The following is a 9,645-nucleotide window of genomic DNA, read 5'->3' on the forward strand; positions in this document are numbered from 1 at the left end:
ACAGCCTCCATGGATTTAATCATTGCTCTGGTTTGGACATCCTTGAGTGCTCTCTGCTTTCAGGAAGGCCCTTCTGCAACCTTTTAAAGCTGCCAAGTCGCAGCCCTTTAGCAAAACAGCAGAGCTATGCAAGAAGACGCAGAGGTCAAAGCAAGCTGGAAACGTGGTGTTTTACAAGCGGCTGGAGGAGCTCAGCCCTTGGCCTCACCTCTCCTTGTGCAAGAGCAGAAACGTGCTGCTGCGGCATGGAGCCACCGTGCTCCCCATAGCACCCCTGCTCCCCACGCTGCTGAGACCTGGACGCGCATCTCTGGGTGTCCTCCTGCTTTCTGGGCATGAGAAAGACACAATGAGCAAGAAAAACTGAGCAAGGAGGAAAGGAAAAAATAAAAATATCGATACAAGAGGAGTCAACATTCTCCCGGTTGCATTTTCTCTAATGGCATCTCATCAACAGTTGCACAGTCAAACTTTCTTGTTGTTACATTGATGTATTTTAAAAAGGTTCCTAAGACCATCAGATGGAGCTTTGCTCTGAGCCAGGACCACTGATGAAGGCTGGCACACGGACCTCACGAGCCATGAGCACGTGCATGGCGGTCCGCGACCCAACTCATGCAGAGCAGTGCCTGCCGGTTTGCAGGTACCTACATCTATAAGCACACACAGCTAAAGAGATGCGCGGGGCTCAATGATGCATTCTGGGCAGCCATTCATTTGTAGAGGAGATGGGTCAAACACATCCACTCCCAGAGTTTTACGTCTACGCAAACACACACGTGCAAGCGTTGATGCTCATCTTCGCACCTCAGCTCATCCATGAAATCCTCACCCTCACTCCACAAAAAAAAATGCAACCCCCCCCACCATTCAGCCCATTATTTCACAAGAGACAGCTTGCTTCTGAGGACAGGACGCTTTCAGTACTTCCCAGCATCTTTTCCCATCAGATACCCATATGGGCCAGAAGCAAATCATCTGAACAGTGACAAAACCATCCACCACCTTACCTAAACAACCAAGAGGCACCTCCACAGGGAGGCCAAAAATCCCAGCCTTTTGAGTGTTTTATACTGCTGCAAATGATCTCTTTCTGTGCAGAGGGATGGGGGAACCTCGTTCATAATTGCATGTAGAGTCAATTTTCCAGGCAAGTTTATTCCAAGTTTGGTTCTCCATAGGCTAATTGAAAGAACAATCTCCGTTTGAAAAAAAAACCTAAAAATCTTTTCAACAGCTGAAAAATATTTCTGTAAGCAACATATAATCATTGTGCAAATCAGAGCGTTAGCGGAGAAACAAGCCAGCCCTCGGACAGTCAGACACACATTGCATGCCATAGAATTTCAGAAATGGGTTTGTACCACCCAGCCTCCAGCATCAAAGCTCTGAGCTGGCTGCATGCTCCCCCAGGGAGGTGGTGGAGTCATCGTCCCTGGAGGTATTCAAAAAACGTTTAGATGTGGTACTTCAAGACACGGTTTAGTGGACAAGGTGGCATCAGGTATACAGTTGGACTTGATGATCTTTGACGTCTTTTCCAACCATAATGATTCTATGATTCTATGCTACGACTGTATGGGCACCAGCTCTGTGCAAGGGGACATATGCGAGGGCAGCGGTATGCCAACAGGGGCACTGCTTTGGAGACAGGGAGTGCTTTTGCGTAGCCCTGCCTTGCACACATGGTCTGCCATGGCAGAGCTTGTCCTTTCCAGGAGAAAAGGGTCCCTGCAGTCCCTTTGACGTCAGTGACCTTTTTCAAGTGAGTCAGGACTACTCACAGTAGCAGAGTTTTGTGGGATCGTGCTCCTTTACGTCTGTTCTTTGTGGAAACATCCCTTGCATCCCCCAGAAGTCATCCTTCAGGTCCCAGCAGGCTGGCCTGGGTGTGCCTCTACCAGATCAGAGGGATAACGGGCCAAGGGCAACTCTGCAGCCAGACCATTGCCTAGGCATCTCACTTTCTGGCTGCCGTGGTTCAAAAAGACTGAAAAGAGAGAATCCATGTCTTTCTAGGGGTAGATGAGCAGCTCATCAGTGCAAGCTGTAGGGAATATTGGCCCTAGCAAGGGGCTCGAACTCCTTTTCCTTTATTGGAAAGTCCCATATTGTCTGGCAACGCCTGAGCTCTTCTCCTGCCTCCCCGATGCGTTGGGTCTGTGGGGTCTGTTCCACGTCTCCCTGCTCTCCATAAGGATCAGGGCCTTGATCTCCACCTCGCAGAGGCAGAGAAGCCCAGAGAGACAGAGGTCGTCAAGGGGGACCTGGGCTGACACTCAGCTTGGTTCCTCTCCAAAGGGCATGGTTGTAACATCAAACACTTCTGAAGCATCTTTCATTTCTTATCTAAGTCCTCCATGCCTTGTCCCTGCATGTGCTCTCTCCCATCCCCTTACCTGCTTTCTTCAACTCTTTTGCAGATGAAGAACTAGGGAATAAAAGGAGGCAGTGACGGTGGGATCAGACATGGGACAGAGGGCAATGACATCCTACAGAGAAGAGTCCTGAATGTCTGCAAAGTGACTGTATTTGGGATTCTGGCGTAAACTGTTGTAGACATAAATGGTAAGTGCTGGAAAAAGCTTCAAGAAATACTCAGCGTGGTCTCCGACTTTGTTGCTGATTCTGAAAGAGAACAAAACCAAAATGGATTTTTAAAGCGTGCCCAAGGAGTCAGGTGTCCAGGATGCCCTGGTTCCTCCCTTGCAGAGAAAAAGCCATTCCAGAGGCTTTCTGATAACACAGGAAGGTTTCCTAGAAGTCCTTGAGCTGCAGCTTTTCTGTACCTTCCGTAAGCTCCTCAGTTAATTTTTTTTTGCTATTCCTCCAGCACCTCCATCTGCCTAATCCCACCTGCATCTTCACTGAAGAGCAGTGCTGGGCACCAGCCTCAATGAAACCATCACTAGGAGCTAACACCACCTCTAATCTCACTATAGAGGATTGAAGACTCTGGTAAGTCTGTAGGAGTCAAGGCCTCCTAACAGGATCTTCTAACAGGACCAGTGCTGCCTGATGCGTATCTCAAAGCAGTTCAGCACAGTAAACATCAGCATTTTGGAAATACTAGCGAGGGAGACAAGGAGGCTTTACAAAAGTATAAAGGATGATACAAATATTTAAGAGTGATGTAAAAACCTTCCTGGAGTTACAGCAAGAAACATCAGCCTGCAGCAAAAATAACAGCCCAGAAGGACACGTTCATGGTGTCATCTGCTGTAGAGCCATGACGGACACCTCTCCACCCCACAGACTGCTCTGCAAAGGCAAGGGTGCAGAGGGAGCAGCCACCAATTCTCTGAAGCTGCTGCTGTCCCCCTGGAGCAGAAGGCTCTGGTTGAGGATGTTCATCTGTGGGAGATGATCTGGGAGTCAGATTTTGCTTCCAAATCTGAGGTCTAATCCTGTGAGCTAACTTCCTTTTCTTACCCTCGGGAAGGTCATTTTGAGGGCTGACTCCAGACTGCTCGCTGCCGTGACACACAATCTTTCAGACATTATTGCGCTGCCAGAGGAGATAACCCCTCTAACAAGATGAGCTTTAACGGACTTTCTCCCACATCCCAGTTGTGTTCACCCTTCTGGAAAACCATCTGAAGAAGATTTTGCTCTCAAACTCACTGACGCTTGCAGATACCCAGATACTCTCTGCGGTGCAACTGTAGCAGGGGCAAGGATGTGAACGTGCACCTGGTATCTGGGTGTTCATCCAGGTTTCTGATGAGCCTCAGTAGGTCAGTGATGTCGTTGCTGTATTCCAATGGTTTTCGTTTCCTAGGATTTTCCATGATACTCAGAACTTCTTTGTCAATCTGAAAAAAAAGCACATAGATTACTCTCTGCCTTTCACACACCGCGAAAGCAGCACATCTACCTCCACTCACCGCAGCCACTGCCTTTCTGCAGGGACATCGCCTTGCATGGGTCAATGTCGTGACCCTTAAAAACACATTTCCCAACAGCAGCAGAAGAGTTCGCTCTGCAGGGCATGTGTCATATAGACCCCCTGATCCTGCTAAGTGTTTCCTCTCCTGCCTTGTCAAGGTGTGACGTTCATATTAGGACTGTCAACACGGGACAAGAGAATGTCACGCATGGCTGGGAGGGTAGGAGAGGGTCTTGATCCAGCTGTGCCCTTGAGAGGGCTACCCAGGCTGCCATACTGAACCGAGACTGCCGGATCTCAAACGATGCAAGACGTCTTTCCAGGATGCCCACTGCAAAAGCAGGCCTGGTCTCACTGCTTTTGACCCAATCTAACAAAACACTTTTGTCAGAAATTCACTGGTAACAAGGGCCAGAAGTCCTTGTCTTAAGGGGTCACCACAAACACCCTTGAAGGTTTGCCAGCTGGTTCTATAACGACCTACTCCCAGCCAAGAGAAGCTTCCTTTACCATCAATGTTGTTAGTCTGGTGTATTTTAACTACGTGGCTTAGGCTTAATTGTTTCCCCCTGGTTATCTGTATTTGCGTGGGGCTGCTTCTTGCAGTTACGATTTTAAGCAGGGCCTGTGAAAAACTCAGGAGAAGCTTCTGCCTGAAAATCTACCTCAAACTTCACATCCATCCAAAGAGAAGAGGATTACCTTCTCGGTCCACGACGGGTAAGGAAAACTTTCAGTAGCATTAGAGGCTTGAAAGACAGCTTTTCGGTTGCGGAGATCTTTGATTTTATTCCATACGCTCTTCAGGAATTTGAACCTGCTGTGGAATGAGGAGCTTCATTAGCTGCAACAGGACATCGCTGTTCCCAGCACTACAGGCAAATCCCACACCGAAAGTTTTCCCTTCGTACTCCCAGCACTTACGTCTGTTTGCTCCAGAAATAGGGATGGTTGCTCAAACCTTCCAAGCCTCGTTCATCATGAGAGGCCAGGCAACTAACAAGGTCCAGAGCCTCCTTGTAATCTGGGGAATCAGCAGCCAAATCCTCAGTACGGACTTGCTGAAGGGGTTTCCTACCCCCTGTTAAAACGTACAGCACGAGCCTGCCGAGAGCCTGCAGAGAAACACATCACTGCTCACCCGCCAGATACGGGGAACTTGTTACCAAAGGGAAGGGGACTAGTGTTCCTAAACGAGCAGACTGCGTATGTGGACACACACATGCACCTATAACTGTGCAGAAATATATAATTACACACCAAGTTGGAAGCTGGGTGCACAAAGAGAAGACAGGCACCGTAATGACGCTCACAGGGGTATCTGTGGATATGCCAGCACCAGACACAGCCTTGCGTCCCAATCACTATCATTCTTACGCAGCGTCTATTGTTATATGGGCTTTCCCAAAAATGAAGGTATTTTCTAGTTGAGGATACAGAAAGGCTTCCCCCAGGATTTACCGCAACAGAAAATAGTAGAGCGCGCCAGAAATGTTAAACCGTACATCGGTTCGCAGGCAAGTTACCTCTAAATCTGAGTTTACAAGCTCTTTTTTGCCTTCAATCAACTTTCTTTTATTATCAAAGTCCGCCAAGTAAATTTTGCCACCTAAATCTGAGGAAATAAGAGAAATTGTTAGCAAATAATGGTGGAAAACCTCGGTACAATCTGTCACTGACTTCTGGATGGCCCCTTCTTTAGAAAACAAATCTCCAAAGAGATCTGCTGTGGGCTGATCTCTCTGCAAGGCCCTGGAAAGGGGGGGCAGATCTAATAAGACATGTAAAGTTGTTCTGGTCACTCCTCTGTGGCTGTCTGTGAACATCTAGGGGGTTGGGGTTTTGGGGTGGTTTTTTTGTTTGTTTGTTTTTTACAGACAGCAACGAAGTGTCTCCTTCTCTAAACTACGAGCAATGGGAAAGCCAAATGAAAATGCTGAGAAAGGAAAAGATAACCTATGAAAAAGTTGCTGGGTTGCAGATCCTGGTGAGCAAAGCTGAGGGAGTGCAGCTCTCTCACTGCCTGGAAGATCATCCTCAGGGCATCTTTGTAGTCCATCTGGTCTCCTCGTTCCTGCAGATATTCTTCAAGGTTTTTCTCCCAGAGGGGAAAACACAAATACATGTAGCCTTTTGCCTTCACAAACTGGAAGAGCTTCAGTAGATGTTCACAGTTACCACATTGTTCGAAGAACCTTTTCTCTTTGTCACCCTCCGTACTGCGGCTTATTCTTACTGCTACCTCTGTCCCGCCATAGAGCCCCAGGTAGATGCCACCTTGGGAAGTGTTCTGAATTCTCTGCTGGATGTATTGAAATGTCTTCAGTTTGCCAATCATAGGGCGATATATTTTATAAAGAGATTTCAGCTGATCCCTCCAGCGTTTGCTGTTTGGCTCCCATTCTGTGAAGGTTTCTGGAACAAACCTGGCGTTATACTGGCGAAGAAGACGTGCCATGTCATGAGCACGATTCCTATTTGCAACAGCGATAAGGTTCCCAATATCAGTCCTTGCTTTATTTTTACACAACTCCTCTGCTATATTGTAATCCTTTTTCTCTACAGCCACCATCAGTGCTGTGCTGCCCTCCTCATCCGCATCATCAATATCTATTTCCCCCTTCTCCAGTAAAGCTTTCACCAGATCCAGGCTCTGCATTTCAACAGCTAGGATGAGGGCAGTTTTCCCACATTCATCTTTGCTGTTCACATCAACACCGCAGTCCAGCAGAAAATGGCCTATGGAGACAACCGACTGGTATTTTTCCCTGGCACAGCCCTTCTGGAGGGCATGGATCAAGAATCTTTGTTGTCACAAATGTTCACATCAGCCCCCATCTCTTGGACAAGAGTTTTTACAACCGAGAAGTGGCCCCCCCTACAAGCATCCATTAGTGCTGTCGCACCTCCTTTATGCAGTTTCGCTTTCTCCTCGCTAACTGCCCTCCTCAAATTCACGTTTGCTCCTTTGCTATACAGGAATTTCAAGGCTTCCTCCTTCCCATACCACGCAGCCTCCATAAAAGCTGTGAAGCCGTTGTCATCGTGGTCATTAATATTTAATCCCTGATCAAGGAGGAGCTCCAGTATATTCACGTTTCCCACTATTGCTGCCTCAGTAAATGCAGTGCCACCGTTGTCCTTCCTGGCATGTGGACAAGCACCCTTCTCCAGCAGAAGCCGGACCAGGTCCTCATTATTAGCTTGCACGGCGCTCTGCAGTGGTGTCCAACCACTTTCTGCTTTGGAGTTCACATCTGCTCCTTTCTCCAGCAGCTCCAGCACATCATTTATGTTACTGTCCCTCACAGCAGCATTTAACTTCAAGGCAAGGTCTTCTGCTGTCTCCGTGATGGAAGGGGTAGATGCCTCTTGCTGGGTCTGAGCTGTGGGCTCCATGATGGTCAGAGGGAGGGCTCCGTACCTCTGATGTTCCTCACCTCTGCCCAGGGATCCCACTGAAGGATGCGAGAGGTGCAACGCTCGGTGCTTTTGTTGTGGGGGATGCTCTGGGTTTGGCTGATGAACCACGCAACGTAGGATAGGCTGCTATTTTAAGGGATGCGTGATCTTCACCTAATTAATAAAACAAGTATTTCTGTTTATTAGACTGTGAAACCTCGCCATTTACATCTGATGCCCTGCAGGTCTATGTGATGGGCAAGTAAGGAGAGCAATGCCAGTGCCAGCTGAGAGAGCTCAGGCCTGGCGAGCAGCAGGACTTGAGCACTTACCCCGCCACACGTACTCCTCAGGTTTGCTCCCCTGGGCTCGCACAAATCGCAGCCCAGGCAGGCATCCCCTGGGGTGTCTGGATGAGGGGACGGGGGAGAACCCAGGGTGTTCTTGCTATAAATGTGATCTCAGACTTATTACAGGTTACCTAACAAACCAGCCCCCAGCGATGTTTTCGGGTGGAGAACGCAGCAGACGGGCAGCGATGGGCATTCCTCTTCAGTTTTGTTTGGCAGCCACACACAGAGTCCTGGGAAGTCCCTGATCCGATACCTGGAATGAGACAAAGCCCACCTTAATCCCTCCTGCTTCCATAGGCAATTAGGAGACCCTACCTGACCAGAAGCTTTTCACCACATTAAGAGGTTAACCAGTTAGTCCTGACCTATCTATATCTACCCAGCATCTAGAAAAGCTGAAACTCCAACGCCCATTTTCCTGGCTGCAAAGGCTGGTTTAAGCGACCAGCGCCTTCAAGAGCCACTGACAAGCTGAACCGGAAATAAATTATCTAAGCAAATCAGAAAAGGGACAGAGAAGTCTTAAGGTGTAAAGCCGAAGTATGAATTTACCCTCAGGAAAGCCAAGGACCATTTCATGGATGTTTCTCCCCCCACCCAGCAGGAAATGACTACCCTATTTCATTGATCTAGATGCATTTCATTTCCTTGTAGTAACTTCTATGCCTTTTGGTATGTATGAAAAAAAAAATATATTACTTTCCTGGCTGGAAAAGCAGCACAGCGTCTCTTGGGCACGGTGGGACTTCAATTCCTCACCTCCGTCAGGAAGGCAGAAGCCCAGGAAGGGGGAAGGCAAAGGCTACACAGCTTCCTCCTCCTCCTCCGCCGAGCAGCAGAGCCCTAGGAAACCTTTCAACGTTTCTGTTCCGTCCCACTGACTCTCGGCCAGGAGCCGCTTTGCGTCTGCGCATCACGGGCACCAACCGACGTGCAAAGTCACGCAACCCGGCCCGACGTCGCCCGACGTCACCCACCACGGGAAGGCAAGGAAGGGGTCCCTCTGCCTGGCCAGAAACCCAGCCACTGCTTAAAAACGCCGTCAGAGCCAGGGAGCAGCTTTTTCTCAGCAGCTGCCCTTCGCTGCTGCTTCCCAGCAAGTATTCCCAGATAGGATTTGCTTCCCAGCAAAGTCTGTTACTGTACGCTGTCCGTCCCCTCCCGGGAAGGAGCAGCCCGCGGAGCATTTTATCCACTTGCAGGGGGATGCTGGGGTTTTTGGTGCCTTTTTTTTTTTTCTTTTTCCAGCACACAGCAGAGAGATCATGAGCAAAGTGCTCTCCCCATACAGCCCCCCAGGCAGAGATGCTGTTTACAAACACATGCCCAGCTGTGGTTCAGGAGCTGAAGGCACAGAGACATTAAATGCACCAGTGCTGGGGTTTCTTTGGAGGGGGCAGAGGTTTGGGTTGTTTTTTTTTCTGGGTGGTGGAAGTTTAGATTGTTGGGGGTTTTTTTATTATTTTAAGCTTTTCCTCACCTTTTGATAAATCCATCCATGTGAGGAAACTAACCACGCTGCTAAATTTCACCCAGGGGAACAGCTGAGCTCCAGGTCCGTTTATGCCACAGTCGGTGCATTCCTAACCTCACCCACACTGGCAAACAGGCAGCTGCCCCCCACTCGGGCACAGCCTCCTGCTAGGCAGCTCTGTGCAAACCCAGTGCCAGCCCGGGGAGCCCATTCTTCCAGCCCTTCCCGTCTGCCTGCAAAGCATCCACGGGAAATACATCAAGGAACTCAGGCTGTGATGTACCACCCAGTTTCTCCCACTGTTCCGTAACATAAAGTCTGGGAACATCCCGTGGTCTCTGGATGGAATTTCGTAGAGTTTGTGTTGCCACAGGAGACCTTGACACAGCCCCACGGGGCCAAAGGCTGTGAAAACTCAGGGAACAAGCTGATATCACTCTCAAGGCCGTCAAGATCCCATTTTAATCGACAGAAATCTACTAAACTCGACAGCATCTCTCCCGGTTCGATGAGAGCGGAGGCTCTAG

At 49.0% G+C, this 9,645-nt stretch overlaps 1 protein-coding gene across 1 annotated transcript; it reads right to left on the reverse strand.

Moving 5' to 3' along the window:
- Positions 1 to 2,492: 2,492 nt before the first annotated feature.
- RNASEL (ribonuclease L (2',5'-oligoisoadenylate synthetase-dependent)) lies at positions 2,493 to 7,288 on the reverse strand. Its single transcript, XM_009703679.1, is given in 7 exon segments — positions 2,493 to 2,628; positions 3,694 to 3,815; positions 4,592 to 4,709; positions 4,814 to 5,004; positions 5,416 to 5,504; positions 5,846 to 6,691; positions 6,694 to 7,288. Coding segments are annotated over 7 exon segments (2,097 nt in total).
- Positions 7,289 to 9,645: the final 2,357 nt, after the last annotated feature.

This window comes from Cariama cristata, unplaced genomic scaffold (assembly GCF_000690535.1).
Source record: "Cariama cristata isolate BGI_N322 unplaced genomic scaffold, ASM69053v1 scaffold36827, whole genome shotgun sequence".
Classification (NCBI taxonomy): Eukaryota; Metazoa; Chordata; class Aves; order Cariamiformes; family Cariamidae; genus Cariama; species Cariama cristata.